This window comes from Pan troglodytes, chromosome 5, assembly GCF_028858775.2.
Source record: "Pan troglodytes isolate AG18354 chromosome 5, NHGRI_mPanTro3-v2.0_pri, whole genome shotgun sequence".
In the NCBI taxonomy this organism is placed as follows: Eukaryota; Metazoa; Chordata; class Mammalia; order Primates; family Hominidae; genus Pan; species Pan troglodytes.
This window is the reverse complement of record NC_072403.2, coordinates 39,155,890-39,175,634: the sequence shown is the minus strand read 5'-3', so window position 1 is coordinate 39,175,634 and position 19,745 is coordinate 39,155,890. Positions and strand designations below refer to the sequence as shown.

The following is a 19,745-nucleotide window of genomic DNA, read 5'->3' as shown; positions in this document are numbered from 1 at the left end:
TCCCCTGTCCTTGCAGTACATATGAACTGGCTGCTATGAGTGGGGGTGGGGAATTGGCTGAAGGTAGATGCCATGGAACAGGAAGGGGCACAATGTTTTCTGTCCCCATGAACAGAGCAAAAAGTGAGGTATTGGTGAAAAAAGTTTCCTCAGAACAATTTCTCTCCAGTAACCTCTCTACCACTGGTCCCTTGCTGCAAATGTGTATAAAACAATTTTAGGACAAGGAAATGGCAGAACAACTTTATGGACAACATATAAACTTGGGAGGACTTATAATACCATAAAGCATTACGTGCTGGGATTTTAAGTCCGTTTAAGCTACATTCAAGCAAATTCTAGGAAGACAGAGGCTGAAAAGTACTAATAGAGATGCCAGGGCTGCTGGCAAGGAGGGTAACCACATTTCATCCTGGGGCCTCAGGTTAGAGAACTGTGTATTCTTTTTCAATTAAACCGACATTCCTAGCAATATGGTATGTTGCAAATGCCCTTCCAAAAGAATCATGCCAACCAAGATGAGGGAGAGTTAAGGGTTGTATATACAGGCAAGAAGTAGGTTTGAAGACATTTAGGATTTCACTTTCAAGAAAGAACACTGTGCCACAAAGAGATTCCAAGTTCAAGAGTTTGAACCTGAGGGGGTAATACAGGTGGTGTGTGTTAAGGTGGAAGGGGCTGTGGGGATATGACAGAAGTGCCTGGTCAGGAAACAGAGCCAGGTGTTTTTACATTTTATTAGCTACAGTATAGATCCTAGAGCTGCCTCATTCCCTCCCCTCCCCTCCCCTCCCCCCACCATGGGGTCAGGCCTTGCCAGGAGCCCCTGCCTTTGCTGCCTGGGCCCGCTGGAACTCCTGCTGCAGCTGAGCAAGGGTCTCCCTCTGTTGCTCTGACTGCCGCTCAAGATCCCGGAGCTGGGATTCGTATCGCTTACTAAGGAGAGACAAGGGAGACAAGCAGAAAGGGAGAAATTAGTAGGACTTACTATGGAGAGTGCTAAACGCAAGAAAGAGATAGGTGGAAAACTTGAGATCCAGGGGAGGGAGAAGAAGGGGGGTTAAAAGGGAAGGAAAGGGTTGGAGGAACTGGAGGACTAGGGGCCACTATGGAGAGCTGTTCTGCAACGGTTCAACACCTCTACTCCAATGGTTCACTTGCATCACAGGGTGCAGCACACGGTGGTGGAATAAAAACTCACATTTCAGCTGTGATATAGTCCAGCCTCTTCCCTACTGTGGCCCGAGCCTCCCCCAGCTCCTGTTTGACTAGCACCGGACCCAGAAGTTTAAAGACCACGTTGGACCCATCCAGCAGGGCCAGTTCCTGATGGAGGGATGGGACATATGTGATCAGAACCATGGCTAGTACAGGTCCCTCCTCGCCCCACAAATCCCAGTCCCTCACCTCTTTCACGATATTATTTTCTGTTAGTTGTGCTTCAAGTTTCTGCCTCCCCGACATGGATTTACTTAAGTCTGGGGATGAGAGGAAAGGCAATTTAGAAACATCAAATGTGCCACCTATCCCCACAATCCTAGTCAGGTGGATATGGATCTGAGGAAGCAGAAAAGGATGGGGGCAGCGGGTGAGTGAATAGGGAAGAGTACTGAGACTGAGGCGGGGAAGTCTCTGCACGCGAGGGCCCAGATGGGGCAACAAACCTTATCTCGGTAATGGCTTTGGGTTGTAAGTGCATTGGGCGAGGCCATACCGACCCTGTTCCCTTACCCTTCTGTAGCTGTTGATATTTCTCCACTTCTCCCTGTAGCTTCTTCTGGATCAGCTCCGCCATGGCGGGGATGAAAGCCTACTGGGTGCGAGACAAGGGCGCTGGGTCTCACTCTCTGGAAGGTACCTGAGCTCCCTTTTCTGATCTGGCCTGCGGAAATGATAGCACTCTTGAGAGGTAGCCCTGAGGGGCACCGCAACCTCCCCCCCGTCCCGGATATCGACTCCACCCTGTCCCCAGGAGATGGTGGGCGAAACGCAAGACCCCAAGCCTCTCAACCGAAATCCTAACCTACTCACGTTCTTCCTTCAGTAGTAATAAACCCGGAAGTAAACAAGGAATGCTGGGAAAAGACTGTGCCGGAAGTTTCTTTCTGACCCTTGATGGGAAGTGTAGTTCTGACATGTTTAGGGAGTGGAGTTCTGCTAAAAAGACTAGACTAGGACATTTTTAGGCAAGATGGGGAAACTAATCCAGAAAAAGAAACCGCACCGCTACTTAGCCCCTGGCCCCGGACCGGCCTTTCTTTTTTAAGTCACTCTTGCATAAGCTGCCGCTCGCGATAAGGTGCCAAAAACTGTTCCGCCCCTCTAAGGAGAGCGTGCCCTCACTCAAGATGGCACCTGGAGAGCTTCATACCTGGTACGCTGCTGATTGGATGAAGGACAGAGGGCTTCCGGGAGTTTTCAAGCCGACTGTGTGGCCTCTGAGAAGAGTTTTGCACGTGGATCGCCGTTCGGGTGGGCGAGATGGAGACAGCCCCCAAGCCGGGCAAGGATGTCCCGCCCAAGAAAGACAAACTTCAGACCAAGAGAAAGGTAGAGGCCTCCCTGGGTGGGAAAGGAAGTTTTTAGCTGTGGGGTCGGGGGGCGGGGCGTGAGTGCGGAGTTCCTGATGTGCCTGTAGAAACCGCGGCGATACTGGGAGGAAGAGACCGTTCCGACCACAGCCGGAGCCTCTCCAGGGCCTCCTCGTAACAAGAAGAATCGGGAGCTCCGTCCTCAGAGACCAAAAAATGCTCACATCTTAAAGAAGTCTCGGATCTCTAAGAAGCCTCAGGTCCCGAAGAAACCCCGAGAATGGAAGAACCCGGAGTCCCAGAGCGGCTTGTCCGGGGTGAGCGTGGGACCTGATGGGTGGCGAGGCAGGTCGCCTCGTGCCTTGAGAGTGAGAGGGTTGGGGTCAATCCAAGGCTGTCTACTAATTGCGTCCTCCTTTCCCCTAGGCCCAAGATCCATTCCCAGGCCCCGCCCCCGTCCCTGTGGAAGTGGTCCAGAAGTTCTGTCGCATTGACAAATCCCGAAAGGTGAGGTCCAGCCGGAGAGTTGGGAAGTGCTGGAGGCAGGGAGTGTCTGGGTGAGTTGGATGGAGGCTGGGACAGGTAGCTCTCCTGTGACCCCACTTATCCTGTGGTTCTTCTGCTACTCCTCCCCACCAACAATGTTATAGCTACCACATTCTAAAGCCAAAACTCGAAGCCGACTTGAGGTGGCTGAAGCTGAGGAAGAGGAAACAAGTATCAAAGCTGCTCGTTCTGAGCTGCTCCTTGCTGAAGAACCTGGGTGAGTGGGCCCTAATCTGGACCCCCATTCCCTGCCTTATGGGGCTGTCTTTTCTCGTTTTTATGTTGGTATACTTGCTTCATATTGGGAAGCTTTACTGCCATCCTAACCCTTGCTTTCAGGTTTCTGGAAGGGGAGGATGGGGAAGACACAGCAAAGATATGCCAGGCTGACATTGTGGAGGCTGTGGACATTGCAAGTGCAGCCAAGGTGAGCCTGAGGAGGTAAAGGAGCCAAGGGATTGATTGGTGGTGCAGGACAATAGAGGAATGGGGGCTAGAAGAAGGCGTTACTGCAGGGCACTCTTTTTTTTCACTCTTCTCTTTCCCAGCACTTTGACTTGAATCTGCGGCAGTTTGGACCCTACAGACTAAACTACTCTCGAACTGGAAGGTAAGGTTGAATTCTAGTGACTCTTGAACTAAGATGTGTTTCCTTAACCACTTCAGCCATTCCCAGTGTATGTTTGGGTTGCTGATGAGGGGAGGGTCCTTCGATTTGCTTGGGTGTGAGGGTAAGCACCTACAGCAACATGTGTCTGCCCGCCTGGAGAGATGGGGCTGGCATGGGGCAGACCTCAAGTTGTCTGAGTCGGTGGTCCCCTGCCTTAACACCCTGCCTGCCCCTCACCTCCAACAGACACCTGGCTTTTGGAGGGCGCCGAGGTCATGTGGCTGCCCTTGATTGGGTAACAAAGAAGCTTATGTGCGAGATCAACGTCATGGAGGCGGTGCGGGACATCCGGTCAGTGGCCTGTCAGTGGTCAGTTGGGGTGAGATAGTCCATTCCCGATTGAATGATAGCCTGTGACCTCATTTCCCAATTGAACCACTCTTCCTCTCCCCCAGGTTTCTCCATTCTGAGGCACTGCTTGCTGTTGCTCAGAACCGCTGGCTCCACATCTATGACAATCAGGGCATTGAGCTCCACTGTATCCGCCGCTGTGACCGAGTAACACGGCTTGAGTTCCTGCCCTTCCACTTCCTCCTGGCTACAGCTGTGAGTGGCCATGGAGCTCAGGAACTGGGTGGAAGCCCTTGGGATGACCACCTCTCCTTTAGGACCCCAGCAGAGGGAATACAGAGGGCAATCAGGACTGGGTCATTCTCTCTGTCTTTCTCTCTCAGTCAGAAACAGGGTTTCTAACCTACCTGGATGTGTCAGTGGGGAAGATTGTGGCAGCTCTGAATGCTCGAGCTGGGCGGCTCGATGTTATGAGTCAGAACCCTTACAATGCCGTCATCCATCTCGGACACAGCAATGGTCAGTACCTGGCTTAGTTTTGACTCTGACCATCCTGACTTGCTTTTCTTCTATATTTGTACTTCATGAGTCCCTTAGTTACCCTTTTATTTCCCTTTTTTGTTATCTCTTGGTCTTGAGTTCCCATCTTTCCCATGTTTAGTAACCTCAGGCTTAGGTGTGTATTAGCAACTTTGGTTCTTCTTCTCTTCCAGGTACTGTGTCTTTATGGAGTCCAGCTATGAAGGAGCCACTGGCAAAGATTCTCTGTCATCGTGGTGGGGTCCGGGCTGTGGCAGTAGATTCTACAGGCACGTAAGTCACTGGTGGGGTGAGGTGTTAGGAGTCATAGGTGGGCAGAAAGGTGTGGAAGGCAGTGTGCTTTAGGAGCACAGAGTCTAAAGCCAAGATGCCCAGGTTTAAATCGCAGTGTTACCACGGATGGGCCTTGCAAGTATAGGCATATTTCATAACCTCTGTGTGCCACAATTTCCTGACCCCGAAAATGGAAATATGAGTGTCCATTTCAAGGGTCCACAAACTTTTTCTGTAAAGAGTCAGATAGTAAATATTTTATGATTTGCTGATAAGAGGTAAAATCAAAGGGTACCATGTAGGCATTTAAATACCAAGAGAAAACAAATTATCACAACTTTTTTTTTTGAGATGGAGTCTCGCTCTGACACCCAGGCTGGAGTGCAATGGCGCAATCTCAGCTCACTGCAACTTCCACCTCTCAGTGATTCTCCTGCCTTGGCCTCCCGAGTATCTGGGACTACAGGCGCCTACTACAACGCCTGGCTAATTTTTGTATTTTTAGTAGAGACAGGATTTCAGCATGTTGTTCAGGCTGGTCTCGAATTCCTGACCTCAAGTGATCTGCCTGCCTCAGCCTCCCAAAGTGCTGGGATTATAGGCGTGAGCCACTGCGCCTGACCTTTTTTTTTTTTTAATCTTTTGAGAGAGACGTAGTCTTGCTCTGTCTCCCAGGTTGGAGTGCAGTGGCGTGATCTCGGCTCACTGCAACCTCCGCCTCCCAGATTCAAGCGATTCTCCTGCCTCAGTCTCCCAAGTAGCTGGGATTACAGGCACCTGCCATCATGCCCAGCTAATTTTGTATTTTTTTGTAGAGACGGGGTTTTACTATGTTGGCCAGGCTGGTCTTGAACTCCTGACCTCAGGTGATCTGCCCGCCTCGGCCTCCCAAAGTGTTGGGATTACAGGCGTGAGCCGCTGTGCCTGGCCCACACATTTTTAAGTTATAAAATTAAACGTAATATGGCCAGGTGCAGTGGCTCACGCCTGTAATCCCAGCACTTTGGAGGCCAAGGCGGGTGGATCGCCTGAGGTCAGGAGTTTGAGACCAGCCTGGCCAACATGGCGAAACTCTGTCTCTACTAAAAATCCACAAAATTAGCCGGGTGTCGTGGCGGGGGCCTGTAATCCCAGCAACTTGGGAGGCTGAGGCAGGAGAATTGCTTGAACCTGGGAGGCAGAGGTTGCAGTGAGCCAAGATTGCGCCATTGCACTCCAACCTGGGCAACAAGAGCAAAACTCCGTCTCAAAAACAAACAAACAAACAAAACATAATACGAGACTGGACACAGTGGCTCATGCCTGTAATCTTAACAGTTTGGTAGGCTGAGGTGGGCAGATCACTTGAGCCCAGAAGTTCGAAACAAGCCTGGGTGACATGGCAAAACTCTGTCTCTACAAAAGATAGAAAAATTAGCCGGGTGTGGTGGTGCATGCCTGTAGTCCCAGCTACTCAGGAGGCTGAGGTGATCCTCCCACCTCAGCCCAGGAGGTTAAGGCCGCAGTGAGCTGTGATCATGCCACTGCACTCTAGCATGGGCAACAGAGTGAGACCCAGTCTCAGAAAAAAAAAAATAATAATAATCAAATATGATATTTGTGTAATACAGATCTACTAATGGGAAGAACTGAATTTCTCTTTTTGAGGTTAACATTTTGCCTAATTGATGTACAAAGTTAGTGTTCCAAATGGTCAAATTTGACTGTAGATATTCATGTTCATGCTGATCTGTAGAGATTGCAAGTATTTCATCTTTGAAAACATCTTTTCACACAGTTAGGTAATGATAGATGATATGTGAGGTGCTTGAAATGCTGTGAAGCACTTAACGACTGTGTCACTGTGACTTGTAGTGTACAAAGCAGCAGTGCAAATCAGGATGCTGTAGTCGCTGTCGTGACCACTCCGCTGTGTGTTGTAGAGCAAAAGCAGCCACAGTGTAAGTAAATAGTGTGGCCCCGTTCCAATAAAACTTTATTTGTGGATATTGGAATTTGAATTTCATACAGTTTTCACAGTCTCAAAATATTCTTTTGATTTTTTTTCAACCACTTAAAAATGTAAAAACCATTCTTGGCTTGTGGGCTATACAGAACTAGATGATGGGCCAGGTTTGGCCCATGGGCAGTAGTTTACCAAGCCTTGGTTTAAAGCCCTCATATAAGCTGTTGTAGACATTAAGATGAGTTAAGGCATATAGTTTAGCACAGCGCTTAGCAAAATAGGGAGCGCTGTGTTCATCATTGTCATTCAAGATGATCGTTCTCTCCAGGTCTGGCTGATGTGAGGGGTGGAGGTGGTGTCTGCTTTGGATTTCTGCTGTTCCTGAGGGAGTATCTGCATTTTCCACAGCTTTTCTGTCTGATTTGTATTTTCCTCTGATTCCTTTTGTCATCAGGTATTCACTGGGCACCTGCTGTGGGCAGGGCTCTGCGCTGAGGTTCTGGAGATAAAAGGATGAATCGTTGAGCCTGCCCTGGTGTGGTGCTCCAGTTATCCTTTAGGTATAAAAACTTGTGGCTATTTTTTTTTTTGAGACAGAGTCTTGATCTGTCACCCAGGCTGGAGTGCAGTGGCACAATCTCAGCTCACCACAACCTCTGCACCCCGGGGTTCAAGCGATTCTCCTGCCTCAGCCTCCTGAGTAGCTGGGATTACAGGCGCCCACAAACCACGCCCAGTTAATTTTTTAATGTTTAGTAGAGATGGGGTTTCACCATCTTGGCCAGGCTGGTCTTGAACTCCTGACATCGTGATCCACCTGCTTCGGCCTCCCAAAGTGCAAGTGTTGGGATTACAGGCGTGAGCCACTGCACCCGGCCATGGCTATGGTTTTTGAGAATGACTGGCCAGGTGATGCATTTATTTATTTTATTACTATTTTTCGAGACGGAGTCTTGATCTGTCACCCAGGCTGGAGTGCAGTGGCGCGATCTCGGTTCATTACAACCTCCGCCTCCTAGGCTCAAGTGATTGTTCTGCCTCAGCCTCCGAGTAGCTGGGAGTACAAGTGCATGCCACTGCATGCAGCTAATTTTTGTATTTTTAGTAGAGATGGGGTTTTGCCATGTTGGCTTGGCTGGTCTCAAACTCCTGACCTCAGGTGATCCGCCCACCTCGGCCTCCCAAAGTGCTGGGATTACAGGCACGAGCCACCACGCCTAGCTCAGGTGATGCCATTAGTTTCTACACAGTTATCCTCTGTCATCCCAGACTCAATGTGTCCATCACTGGATAGGTCACCGCCTCCTAAAGTTTCTCTTGACCTGCTCTCATCTCCCAGAATTTTCCTGTCACCCAGAATTTGACTCAGGTACACACCACCACACCTGGATAATTTTTCTATTTTTTGTAGAGATGGGGTTTCACCATGTAGCCCAGACTGGTCTCTTGTCTTGAACTCCTGGGCTCAAGCGGTCCTCCTACCTCAACCTCCCAAAGTACTGGGATTACAGAGTAATTACTATGAGCCACCACATCCAGCTTGGCCACCAGCTTATTCAAAGTCTCCAGGATGCTGGGACCACCCCCCCCACCACCCGCTCCCTGTTTTTGCATAATTGTATCTTTTTTTTTGAGACGGAGTCTCACTCTGTCACCCAGGCTGGAGTGCAATGGTGTGGTCTCGGCTCACTGCAACCTCCACCTCCTGGGTTCAAGCGATCCTCCTGCCTCAGCCTCCTGAGAAGCTGGGACTACAGGTGTGTGCCACCACACCCGGCTAATTTTTGTATTTTTAGTAGAGATGGAATTTCACCATGTTGGCCAGGCTGGTCTTGAACTCCTGACCTTGTGATCCACCCGCCTGTCCTCCCAAAGTGCTGGGATTATAGGCGTGAGCCACCGTGTCTGGCCTTTGTAGTTGTATCTTTGTGAACGAGTGATTTGGTTCTGCCCTTTTTACTCCATATCTATACCAGCGGGGCTCTAGGAGAGTCAGAAGGCCTGCCCAAGGGTTTCTGCCCTCTCTGGGCCACTGGGCCAAAGCTGTAGCTTGCCCTCCGTGGGCTACCTGGGTCAGCCACTCCTGTGCTTAGGGCTTAATCACTAGTTCGCTGAGGCCTGAAGTTTAATCAACACCTTGATGCTGAACAGCTCTGGTCCTTGTGATCTTCAGCCCATCCCTGCTTTTCTCTGGTCCTCCTCAGGAGCTTGTCAGGCCACGGGGGCTCCAGTGATGAGGCTGACCATCTTTCTTAAGAGGTGTTCTGGTAGCTTGTATTATGATTGGATTGCGTTGACTTCTCAAAGCCGAACTGCTGCTTGCAAGTTTAGTAGTACAGTAGACTCCCATTTGGCACTGGGCTGGTCTTTACCCAGGGGTCCCATAGATGGGTGTGTGGAGGGGAGAAGAGCCAGCATGCATCCTTGAGTTGTTAGTTCACCAAAGGATGTGACCCTGTGTTCCAGGAGCGCTCGGTAATTCCTGGTTTGCACTGATGGCCTTTCTCTTTGGTAAAGTCAGGGCGCTGATTATCTTGTCGGAAGTATCCAGCTGGTCCTCTCTTGGGCTCCATCACTGTGCAAGTCTCTACTCATAAGAACTCTTCAGTTCCTTTCTCCTGGGTTCACAGCCAAGGCAAAAAAGAGAGTCCTTGGCCTCTTGGCAAACATACATCCCCTACCTGGCTGGTCCCCCTTCAGCTTCCCTCTCTAAGGAACAACTTGAACATAGAAACTCCAACCTCACCTGTAATCCCAGCACTCTGGGAGGCCAAGGTGGGCAGGTCATTTGAGGCCAGGAGTTCAAGACCAGCGTGGTCAACATGGCGAAGCCCTGGCTCTACTAAAAATTAGCGGTGGTGGCGCATGCCTGTAATCCCAGCTACTTGGGAGGCTGAGGCACGAGAATCACTTGAACCAGGGAGGCAGAGGCTGCAGTGAGCCAGGGTCATGCCACTGCACTCCAGCTTGGGCAACAGAGTGAGACCCTGTCTCAAAAAAAGAAAAGGAACTCCAACTTCTGAAAGTAAACAACTTATGCAGTACATGATTCCTGGAGAGGATTTGGTCACCAACCTTCCCTGCTTCCTTCCAGGGAAAGCACACAGAGGGGCAGGGCAAGGGCCTCCAGTGCATTACTTCCCCACTTCCCTGAGTAGGTCTTCTCAAGTCCTTGGAGCCTTCACTTGGTGATTTGTCACTGCCAGAGAGCAATGTTGGGATCATGAGCTGTGGGTCCTCAGTCTGACTTTAAAGAAACCTCACAAATTGTCTGCTCCTGATTTTCCTGACCATGTTTCCCACCAATCCTGCTGACAAACCTCTGCTTCCCTCTCAGTCTCAACACTCTGGTGTTAATGCATTTGAACCTGCTGTGTATCTACTTCCTGTAATTTTTTGAGAATTATCTAGAATGGCTCAAATCCCACCTTTCCCATGAAGCCTTTCTGACCACTGCACATGCTCCTTCCCCTTGCTGGGCTGTGTGCTGCATGTGTGTACAGGGGGACATCACATTTAGGTGCAGCCTGTCGTGTGGGTGTTCCTTTTGACGCCTGTGTCTTGAGAGGGCTGTGTGGTGTTAGCAGGTTAGAGGCAGATGCTAAAGAGACAGGCCTGACCATTCACTGACCTAGCTTTCCTTTCCCTGAGCTTCAGTTTCCTCACCTCTTAAAGGGAAATAAAAATAGTAAGAGTTGTGTGCAGCTTAACTGAGAGGATGCCTGCGGAGTGTTCAGGGTGATGGCAGTGGTTATTACTGTTAATCTTTTTCTCCCCAGCCAGACTTGATGCCTGGACTTGGCCACAGCTTGCTTGGTAAACCCATTTACTGACATATTAATTGATCCCTCTTCTCTCACCAGGTACATGGCCACCTCTGGCCTAGACCACCAGCTGAAGATCTTTGACTTGCGAGGGACGTACCAGCCTCTGAGCACTCGGACCCTGCCCCATGGAGCAGGGCACCTGGCCTTCTCCCAGAGGGGACTGCTGGTGGCGGGAATGGGTGACGTTGTCAACATCTGGGCAGGGCAGGGCAAGGCCAGCCCACCCTCCCTTGAACAGCCCTACCTCACCCACCGGCTCTCAGGCCCTGTGCATGGCCTTCAGTTCTGCCCCTTTGAAGATGTGCTGGGGGTGGGGCACACTGGGGGCATCACCAGCATGCTGGTCCCTGGTGAGTGGGCCAGGGGATGGGGTTTGAACTGAATGAACTCTGGGTGGAAGTTTGGGCCAGAGACATCCAGGAACTGGGGGCTTAGTTGGGCTGGAGCTGTTGGACTGAGGTTCTTCCTTATGGCTCCATGCTTCTCCCTCCCTCCCTTCAGGGGCCAGTGAGCCCAACTTCGATGGCCTGGAGAGTAATCCATACAGAAGCCGGAAGCAGCGCCAGGAGTGGGAGGTGAAGGCCCTGCTAGAGAAGGTGAGGCCCCCCTGCTGGAGAGGGTGAGATTCCCCCCACTGCTGGAGAGGGTCAGGTTCCCCCGTCCTGGAGAGGGTGAGGTTCCTCCTTTCTGGAGGTCAGGTTCCCCCCTGCTGGAGAAGGTCAGGTTCCCCTCTGCTGGAGAAGGTAAGGTTTCCTCTTCCTGGAGAGGGTGAGATTCCCCTCTCCTGGACGGGGTCAGGTTTCCCTCTGCTGGAGAGGGTGAGATTCCCCCTGCTGGAGAGGGTCAGGTTTCCCTCTGCTGGAGAGGGTGAGATTCCCCCTGCTGGAGAGGGTCAGGTTTCCCTCTGCTGGAGAGGGTGAAATTCCCTCTCCTGGAGAGGGTCAGGTTCCCCCCTGCTGGAGAGGGTGAGATTGCCCCTGTTGGAGGTGAGGTTCCCCTGCTGCAGAGAGTGAGGCCCCTGCTGCTGGGGAAGGTGTGGTTTGGGGTTGGAGGTAGAGAAAGCTCTCCTGATGTCTCATGCTGGGGGTCTTGGGTAGAGGGGTTCAGCAGCCTCCCTGGCTTCTCTTTTTGGTGCTACCCTCCTGTGGCTCCTTGCTGAGTCCTGTCCCTCTGTGACACCCCCAGGTACCTGCAGAGCTTATTTGTCTGGACCCACGAGCCCTGGCCGAGGTGGATGTCATCTCCCTGGAGCAGGGAAAGAAGGAGCAGATAGAGAGGCTGGTATGGAGCAGGCCCCTGAATGCCCAGGCCCGTCTTCTCCCACACATCCTCTCCCCACCATGGCTTGTCCCCAGAAGTGCGGCCAGCAGGTGGGTGCTGCCAGTTCCCTGACTCCGAGGCTGTAACAGATATCACTCCTGTCCCCTCCCTCAGGGCTATGACCCGCAGGCTAAGGCTCCCTTCCAGCCAAAGCCAAAGCAGAAGGGCCGCAGCTCCACGGCAAGCCTGGTGAAGAGGAAGAGGAAGGTCATGGATGAGGAACACAGGGTAAATGAGCATTGGGATGGGCCGGGCCTTCCACAGGCTGCACCCTCCTGCTTGTGCCTCTGCCCTTGTCAGCCTGCCACTTCTCACTCTGTGCCTGTGTCCTCCCTGTCTCCGGTCCCCAGGACAAGGTCCGGCAGAGCCTTCAGCAGCAGCATCATAAGGAGGCGAAGGCCAAGCCCACGGGGGCCCGGCCATCTGCCCTGGACAGATTTGTGCGCTGAGCCAGACTCCAGGGTTGCCTGGGAACAGTCTCTCCCCAAGATCACCTGTAGGGAAATGAGTGTTCCCTGGAACAAGGAGGTGGGGGCAGTGTGGCCCCTTCCCCAACTGGGGGTGGACAGCTGTCTCCTGGGGTGGGTTGGTATTAAAGAGGAAAGCGATTTTTTGGATAATGTGTCTGGATCATCTTGTGGACCTGTTCCCCTCCCCCTTGCCAAGCATGAGGCCATTCTAGGATCGGAGGGGTCAGTGTCCTGCCTCTACCCCCACCCCATACCTTGTTGCTGCTGTGGCCTTAGCTTTGCCTTTTAGGGGCCTTCCTCCTCAGAGAGGCTGTCCTCTCTCCCATGTCCCTGGAGATGTCCTTCCCATGCAGCAGGGTCTGGCAGCCTCTGGGCTCTCCAGGTTTGTGGTGTTCTGGGGGTCCTGGTGAAGACCACACTGCACTCGAAGAAGTGGAGACAAGTTTATTGAGGAGCTTGACACCCCTCTTCTGCCCTAGCTTGAGAGAACAACTGCAGCATTTTTTTCTTTTTCTCTTCCCGATGACCATCTTTTGGGCTGGCGGGCCAGGCCCCTGGGTGTCTCCCATATCGCTGTCTTTAGTGAGACTGAGGATCTGGTATAAGGAAACAGATCAGCTGCAGCCAGTGAGGGCCCCTGCGTTGGGCCTGGGAGAGAGAAGGTCCTGTTCCTGCCTTTCCTGTGGCCCCAGGCACTCTCAGCTCTGAAGCCAGGCTATTGCTCGACACCGCAGGATGCCCAGGACTCCCTGGAACCAGGAGCAAAAGGGCGCAGTCCTTTCCCCGTCAGAGCCACCCACCAGCTTCCAGGCTTCCTGCATCTTCCAGGGGTCCAGCCTGTGGGACGTCAGCAGGAATTTCCCATAGCAGCACCGGTCTAGCGGGTAGTGGGTGGCACCAGCCAGCTTGACACACTGTGTTGGGGCGAGGCCTCCTCGTCGGGCACTTACCCCCACAAAGACATCCTCTAATGGGAGAAGGGGTGCCCGGCTGGCCACCTTGAGAATGAGCTGCACAGCAGACGCTGACAGCACATACCCCGTGCCTGAGGCATAGGGTGGAAAGGGGCCCCAGGTGTGAGGCCACTGCTCCTCTGATACGCGGTGCCTGCCCCCCGGTGTCCGAGAGGGGTTCACGCGCCAGTGCACCCGGCCCAGGTACAGAAGAGGCACTTCCTCGCTGTGCAAAACCTGGCCTCCTTCCTGCTCAGCCTCTCTCTGGGGTTCCGTGCTTCTCTCCCATTGCCCCCAACGGCCCCCTCGCAAGACCAGCTCTGATACCAGTTCAGGGACGTTGACATACACATCATCGTCCGTCTTGAGGACGTATCGGGCCATGGGGCAGTGTTTCTCAGCCCAGTTCAGCCCGCTGAGGGTCTTTAGGGTGAGGTTGCGGTAGGAGTCCTGGAAGGCGGCCTGCAAGATATCCCCCTGGGCTGCTGACTCCGAGGCCAGGTCACTCCCCTGGGAACCCCACACGGGGTGCTGTGCGTTCGGCTCTCCCAGCAAGAATAGCGTCTGTACCCTGAGCCCCCGGGCCTCGCGCAGCCCGCCCCACGAAGCCCGAATGGCGTTTCTCTGGTTCAGGTTCTCCGGAGCCGTGCACACCAGGATGAGCAGGAAGGGAGGGGCCCCGGGACCACTGCAAGCTTCCTGGTTGGGGATCAAGAGGCGGGGCAGGGCCAGGGGCGGCCCCGGTGAGGCGGGGGCTGGGAGCAGGGAGGCTAGTGAGAGGCTCAGCAGCTCCTCCCCCAGCCCCGAAGGCCCGAAGAGGGTCCAGACGATCACCAGCAGCAAAGCGGCGAGAAGGAGGCGCCGGAAGAGCCTGAGCTGCATGGTGCGGCGTACTCCGAGGGGATCCGTAAGAGCGAAGGGCGGAGACTAGCTCCCCGGGCCTGGGTCACGGCCGGGGACTTAACCGACCACGCCCGGGATGCGGAGGACGGAGCGCGCGACCGGGACCAGCGCACCCTGGGGGGCGGGGAGAGGCGGTGCAGCTGCGGACCGCGGTCGAGGCATGCTGCGGGGGTGGCTACCTTGTCGCCGCGGCCTCGCCGCCAGCAAGCTCCGCTCCATGGCTGGCCGACTGCGGCACTCACGGCCCCTCCCCCGCCTCGCCCCGGCGGCCGGTCTGCCGCCCGCTTCCGCGTTGCGCGCTCCCATCCCCGCCGGAAGCGGCGTCGGAGCAGCGCGGCAGGGCGCGGAAACCCGGGCGGGTGGAGTGGCACCAAACGGAGTGAGACCGGTCTGTCCAGCCGCTCCCCATCCCAACCCACCCACGTACTCCACCAGGGAGACCACACCCTTCATAACCAACGTCCGCGTTTTTGCCTTTGTTGCTTCGGTCACAGCCCGAAGGATTTTCCCTTATGACTAGATGACCCCTTAAAAAAAACAAAAACAAAAACAAAAAAACCGAGAGTGACCAAGACCTGCAAACTCACCTTAACTGCAACTAGCTAGGCTCAGCTAACCCACTCCACAATGATGCTGCACACCAACCCCAGGGTGTTGGTCTCTAAACTGGTCTGGGTCAGCCCCTCAAGGCTGAACTGTTTTCCCCTCACATTTCTCTTTACAGACAGGGACATCACTAGTTACATATAGGGAGACTGGGGGGTCTGCAGCATCACCACTGCTAAAACTAATAGCACTGTGTGGCAACTGAGTAGGGCAGCTCTAAATGGAAAAAGGACCCAGCACTTTAACATTCCCTATTAGAATGGACAGAAAGGACAGGAAGCCATAGGTATATAAACTATTTATTAACAGACAAGGCCTACAGACTTATTTCTTCTTGGACACACCCACGGTGCGGCCACGGCGGCCAGTGGTCTTGGTGTGCTGGCCTCGGACACGAAGGCTGCAGGTAAAAAGAGAAGGGTCACAGGTCATGCACAGCAGAAACAAAAGGTTGGGGAAAAAGAAGAGCGAGTAGGAGGAATGCTGAGTCGAGGTAGGCAGGGAGATGAGACCCCCCACTCACCCCCAGAAGTGACGCAGCCCTCTATGGGCCCGAATCTTCTTCAGTCGCTCCAGGTCTTCACGGAGCTTGTTGTCCAGACCATTGGCTAGGACCTGGATTCAGAGGAGGGGGCAAGGGATGTTTTATCCCCTGACCTCCTATGCCCAATTCTGTTAGGACCCTCCACCCTTCCTCTAATCCTGCCCTCATTTCAGTACACACCTGGCTGTATTTCCCATCCTTTACATCCTTCTGTCTGTTCAAGAACCAGTCTGGGATCTTGTACTGGCGTGGATTCTGCATAATGGTGATCACACGTTCCACCTGGCAGGCAGACCAAGGTCAGATCTAGATGGCCCCCTTTCTGAGGCTGACCCCACCCCCAGCCCCCTTCCTTGTCCTCACCTCATCCTCAGTGAGTTCTCCCGCCCTCTTGGTGAGGTCAATGTCTGCTTTCCTCAACACCACATGAGCATATCTTCGGCCCACACCCTGAATGAAGTGAGGGGTTTCGGAATTAGTGTTGAATCTGATTTTTAAATTCCTTTATAGCCTCATTCAAAAAGCTCACAAAGGTAGGATCTGCAATAATCTATTTTGCAATCCCCTAGGTCACCCTTTCCTCACCCACCTTTCCAGATATAAACCGTTCGACAGAAGGTTAACTTTGGGCCGGTCGCAGTGGCTCACGCCTGTAATCCCAGCACTTTGGGAGGCCCAAGTGGGCAGATGACATTGAGGGCAGAAGTTCAAAACCAGCCTGGCCAACATGGTGAAACCCTGTCTCTACTAAAAATACAAGAAAAGTAGCTGAGCATGGTGGCAGGTGCCTGTAATCCCAGCTACTTGGGAGGCTGCAGCAGAATAGCTTGAACCTGGGAGGTGGAGGTTGCAGCAAGCCAAGATCACGCAACCACACTCTAACCTGGGCGACAGTGAGACCCCGTCTCAAAAAAAGAAAAAAGTAACTTTGTTCAGGGGTATGACTGAATCATGAACACAGAATTTAGTATTACAGACAACCCTTTGAAAGCAGGCAGTATCTTTTTCCCCCCCCCCCCATTGCTCAGCATATGTAGTTGTCACTAAGTGCCTTCTGATTCTTGCATTTAGGAGAACAAGGGGCCTGCCACTCCAAGCTGATGCAGTAAACCAGGGTCTTATGAGTTACAGGCTTTGGTTAAGGTATTGGGCTGTCAGTTCCTCAGAATCTCTAAGGGTCACAATTATTTAGGCAAATCACTGTATCCCCATAATCAAAGTATTCCAAGATCACAAACTCAATTTTGTCAGTGCCCAGAAGTGACTGTCCAAGTTATTATAAAAAGAAACTAATGCTTACATTGGTAGCATCACATCAACACCAGCACTAGCACCCATGCCATCTGAACTCATGAACCAAAGTGATTTGGAGAGTGAAGGAGGAACTGAATAGTGAGCCCTGCCCCTCATTTTGTCCAACTAGAACCTCAGAATGTGGCCCTATTTGGAAATAAGGTCGTTACGGAAATAATTAGGTAAAATGACGTTATATTTTTGATTAGGGTGGGCTCTAGATCCAATGACAAATCATGAGAGACACACGAAGAGGACCATGAGATGACAGCAACAGATTGGAGTAATGCAGCTACAAGCCAAGGAACACTAAGGATTACTGACAACCACCAGAAGACAGGAAGAGGCAAGGTAGGATTCTTAAGTGCCTCCAGCGCCAAGAGTAATTTTCTGCTTAGTTTATATGAACTTGTTACAGTAGGCTCCAGGAAACTAAAACAAATGGCAGTTCCTATCTGCAAGAAAGAGATCAAGGGTTGGCTTCACCGTGGCTCATGCCTGTATGCCTGTAATCCCAGCACTTTAGGAGGCTGAGGCTGGAGGATCACTGAGCCCAGGAGTTCAAGACCAGCCTGGACAACACAGCAAGATCCAGATTAGCCAGATGTGGTGGTGCACACCTGTAGCCCCAACTACTTGGAAAGTTGAGGTAGGAGGATTGACTTGAGCCCTGGAGGTCGAGGCTGCAGTGAACAGTGATTCCGCCACTCCAGCCTGGGTGCAGTGGCTCACACCTATAATCCCAGCACTTTGGGAGGCTGAGGTGGGTGGATCACCTGAGGTCAGAAGTTTAAGACCAGTCTGACCAACATGGTGAAACCCCATCTCTTCTAAAAATACAAAAATTAGCTGGGCGTGTGCCTGTAATCTCAGCTACTTGGGAGGCTGAGGTTGCAGTGAAATAAGATTGCACCATTGCACTCCGGCCTGGGTGACGGGGTGAGACTCTGTCTCGGAATAAATAAACATGACCAAGGGTCAAATTATTAGGTTGATTCAGAAGAGAGCAGGGTCTTTCAAATTTATTTATTAATTAAATGATGAGGTTTCACCATGTTGACCAGGCTGGTCTCGAACTCCTGACCTCAGGGGATCCGCCCACTTCAGCCTCCAAGTGAGCCACTGCACTAAGCCTCAAATTTAATTATATGTTTACAAGTGAAAAGATTTACTTCAAAATGGGTGTGGGAAGAGATATAGATGAAATAAGATTTCGAATTTTTAGTTAGATACATCCATGAAGGTTATTCTCTATTACACTTATGAATGCTGCACCTCTACTTAAGCCTCACAGCCGGTCTCTGAAATAAGTACAGTATTTCACACTGCCTTATTAGTTTCACAGAGCACCCAACAGAAGGAATTTCCCTCTACGAATTCCTCAACAGAGCCAACAGTATCCCTACTACTATCCATTCCCTAACGTCGCCTAAGTACCTACCATGCAACAGAAGCCGAGAAGACAGGCCTAGCCCTGCACACATGGACACATACTGGTAGGCTATTTCCACAACTAACTACACATTCTGACTTAAGGGAAAAAAAAGAACGTTATGTATCTAGAAAGCCAGGAATTCATTAGGTTTGTGGAGAGAAATACTCAAGTGAAATAATATTCTTGCATTCATTGATTCGATTCTTAAAAGCCAAAGAAAGATGGATGTACTCCTTCACACTTCGACAGGAAAGGAGTGTCAATTATGGCATCTGAGTAAATGTCCCACTCAGACTTCTTCCACCCTCCATCTACAGGCTTCTTCACACTTTTTATCTGTTGGTATTTCTACTTATTCCTCAAGATGCCCAATAATCCTCCAATTCTCAGGGAATATAAATTTCGCAGGAAGCGTTGCTGTTATGATGGTGGGATGGGTAAAGAAACCGAATCTAGAAGAAATCTCACAAGCTCGTGGTTCAGGAAAATCTTAACGAATTCGGGTGAGCAACCATACCTCCTCCCCACTTCCCCAGGTGAAATGTTTTGGCTTGACCTTAGACCACTCTCTTGGCTTTAATCACTTATTTTCTGTGGTAAATGCTAAAGGGGTCAGTCTCTCCCTAAACCACTTTCTTTTCTTAATCCAGCAGTCAAGGTGATCTGGATGAGACTCAAGTCTCCCCAACCTTGCTTCATTTTTGCTTATGTCTTCACAACCCAATTCTCATTTACATTCCCTATTCCTTACCCTACTTCACTTACCTTAATGGCAGTGATGGCAAAGGCTATTTTCCGCCGCCCATCGATGTTGGTGTTGAGTACTCGCAAAATATGCTGGAACTTTTCAGGGATCACTAGAGACTAGTTGAAAAAGTACGGGGGAAGAAATCAGACACAGTAAAACAGTAAGGCCGATAAGGCAAACGAACTTCATACAAAAAGGTTAAGCCTGTCACACAAGTGGCAAGACACCCGCCCCCCATTCCTTAGGTTTTCACACCACAGAGCAAACTCCTCAGTCCTGCAGAGTAGGCACATGAAGCGTTCAAGCTTGGGAAAATGCAACCTCTGGAGAGAGGAAGCAGGTCTCCTGCCCATTCCCAAAAGTGCGTGGCAAAAGCCAGAGTTCCCCATATACGCCCAAGCCTTAGACAGCTTTCGTGCGCCCGAGCAGTGACCCTTCCTCGGGCCCGCTCTCCGGAATTGGAAATCTTTGGTGTCCCTTTCCAGGGACGCGATCCAAGGCTCCATACAGAAAGTCGCAGGCCCTCAGGACAGGACGTTTCCAGAACCCTGACAGCCGGCTTTCCTTGCCCGAGCTGCGATGTCGCTGGATCACGGCACGGATTCCAGTCTTACCATGGCTGCAGCACAAGCGGCGGCGTGTAGGCCTCCTGTGGAAGAGAGAGCGGAAGTGACGCGATATCATTATATAGCTTCCAGGAGGAAGAGGCGGTGCGATCTAGGAGAAGTGCTTCCGGAAACTGTTTCAGCGCGACCTGGCTGGATTTATGAGAGTATGGCTTGGGTACCACAACTTCCGGTGCGCCTTTCTTTACAGTTCGTAAGGTTCATAGGTATGAGAACAGCGAAGG

At 51.8% G+C, this 19,745-nt stretch overlaps 4 protein-coding genes across 6 annotated transcripts; 1 reads left to right on the top strand and 3 right to left on the bottom strand.

The window, feature by feature from the left end:
- Positions 1 to 719: 719 nt before the first annotated feature.
- On the bottom strand, positions 720 to 2,460 carry PFDN6 (prefoldin subunit 6). 3 transcript variants are annotated; one of them, XM_054685699.2, is made up of 5 exons: positions 2,372 to 2,460; positions 1,732 to 1,882; positions 1,408 to 1,478; positions 1,202 to 1,326; positions 720 to 936 (listed from the first exon to the last, which is right to left on the bottom strand). In XM_054685699.2, exons 2-5 carry the CDS (start codon positions 1,793 to 1,795, stop codon positions 807 to 809), a joined length of 390 nt encoding a protein of 129 aa, XP_054541674.1. In that variant the 5' UTR covers positions 1,796 to 1,882; positions 2,372 to 2,460; the 3' UTR covers positions 720 to 806. The 3 variants fall into 3 exon arrangements, with proteins under 3 accessions (XP_054541674.1, XP_009449284.1, XP_009449285.1); XM_009451009.3 differs by lacking the exon at positions 2,372 to 2,460 and adding an exon at positions 2,024 to 2,171; XM_009451010.3 differs by lacking the exon at positions 2,372 to 2,460 and adding an exon at positions 2,032 to 2,128.
- Positions 2,409 to 12,560, top strand: WDR46 (WD repeat domain 46). Its single transcript, XM_518401.6, has 15 exons — positions 2,409 to 2,550; positions 2,639 to 2,848; positions 2,958 to 3,038; positions 3,182 to 3,294; positions 3,417 to 3,504; positions 3,626 to 3,687; positions 3,934 to 4,038; positions 4,143 to 4,293; positions 4,422 to 4,557; positions 4,752 to 4,851; positions 10,660 to 10,973; positions 11,125 to 11,219; positions 11,809 to 11,904; positions 12,058 to 12,171; positions 12,294 to 12,560. Exons 1-15 carry the CDS (start codon positions 2,482 to 2,484, stop codon positions 12,390 to 12,392), a joined length of 1,833 nt encoding a protein of 610 aa, XP_518401.2. The 5' UTR covers positions 2,409 to 2,481; the 3' UTR covers positions 12,393 to 12,560.
- Positions 12,561 to 12,842: 282 nt separating this feature from the next.
- Positions 12,843 to 14,688, bottom strand: B3GALT4 (beta-1,3-galactosyltransferase 4). The gene has a single exon (XM_009451007.5). It carries the CDS (start codon positions 14,246 to 14,248, stop codon positions 13,112 to 13,114), a length of 1,137 nt encoding a protein of 378 aa, XP_009449282.1. The 5' UTR covers positions 14,249 to 14,688; the 3' UTR covers positions 12,843 to 13,111.
- Positions 14,689 to 15,158: 470 nt separating this feature from the next.
- Positions 15,159 to 19,706, bottom strand: RPS18 (ribosomal protein S18). Its single transcript, XM_063812884.1, has 6 exons — positions 19,510 to 19,706; positions 18,913 to 19,011; positions 15,783 to 15,869; positions 15,600 to 15,701; positions 15,399 to 15,490; positions 15,159 to 15,275 (listed from the first exon to the last, which is right to left on the bottom strand). Exons 1-6 carry the CDS (start codon positions 19,510 to 19,512, stop codon positions 15,200 to 15,202), a joined length of 459 nt encoding a protein of 152 aa, XP_063668954.1. The 5' UTR covers positions 19,513 to 19,706; the 3' UTR covers positions 15,159 to 15,199.
- Between the last annotated feature and the right edge of the window lie 39 nt (positions 19,707 to 19,745).

Excerpts from the sequence above, each read along its gene's own strand:
- PFDN6 (XM_054685699.2), bottom strand. The coding sequence starts at position 1,795 with ATGGCGGAGCTGATCCAGAAGAAGCTACAGGGAGAAGTGGAGAAATAT. Across the intron at positions 1,327-1,407 it reads AAAATAATATCGTGAAAGAG|GAACTGGCCCTGCTGGATGG; the intron begins GTGAGGGACTGG and ends TCCCTCCATCAG. Across the intron at positions 937-1,201 it reads GACTATATCACAGCTGAAAT|TAAGCGATACGAATCCCAGC; the intron begins GTGAGTTTTTAT and ends GTCTCTCCTTAG.
- WDR46 (XM_518401.6), top strand. The coding sequence starts at position 2,482 with ATGGAGACAGCCCCCAAGCCGGGCAAGGATGTCCCGCCCAAGAAAGAC. Across the intron at positions 3,688-3,933 it reads AACTACTCTCGAACTGGAAG|ACACCTGGCTTTTGGAGGGC; the intron begins GTAAGGTTGAAT and ends CACCTCCAACAG. Across the intron at positions 4,294-4,421 it reads ACTTCCTCCTGGCTACAGCT|TCAGAAACAGGGTTTCTAAC; the intron begins GTGAGTGGCCAT and ends TTTCTCTCTCAG.
- B3GALT4 (XM_009451007.5), bottom strand. The coding sequence starts at position 14,248 with ATGCAGCTCAGGCTCTTCCGGCGCCTCCTTCTCGCCGCTTTGCTGCTG.
- RPS18 (XM_063812884.1), bottom strand. Across the intron at positions 15,702-15,782 it reads GAGAACTCACTGAGGATGAG|GTGGAACGTGTGATCACCAT; the intron begins GTGAGGACAAGG and ends TCTGCCTGCCAG. Across the intron at positions 15,276-15,398 it reads GGGCTGCGTCACTTCTGGGG|CCTTCGTGTCCGAGGCCAGC; the intron begins GTGAGTGGGGGG and ends TTTTACCTGCAG.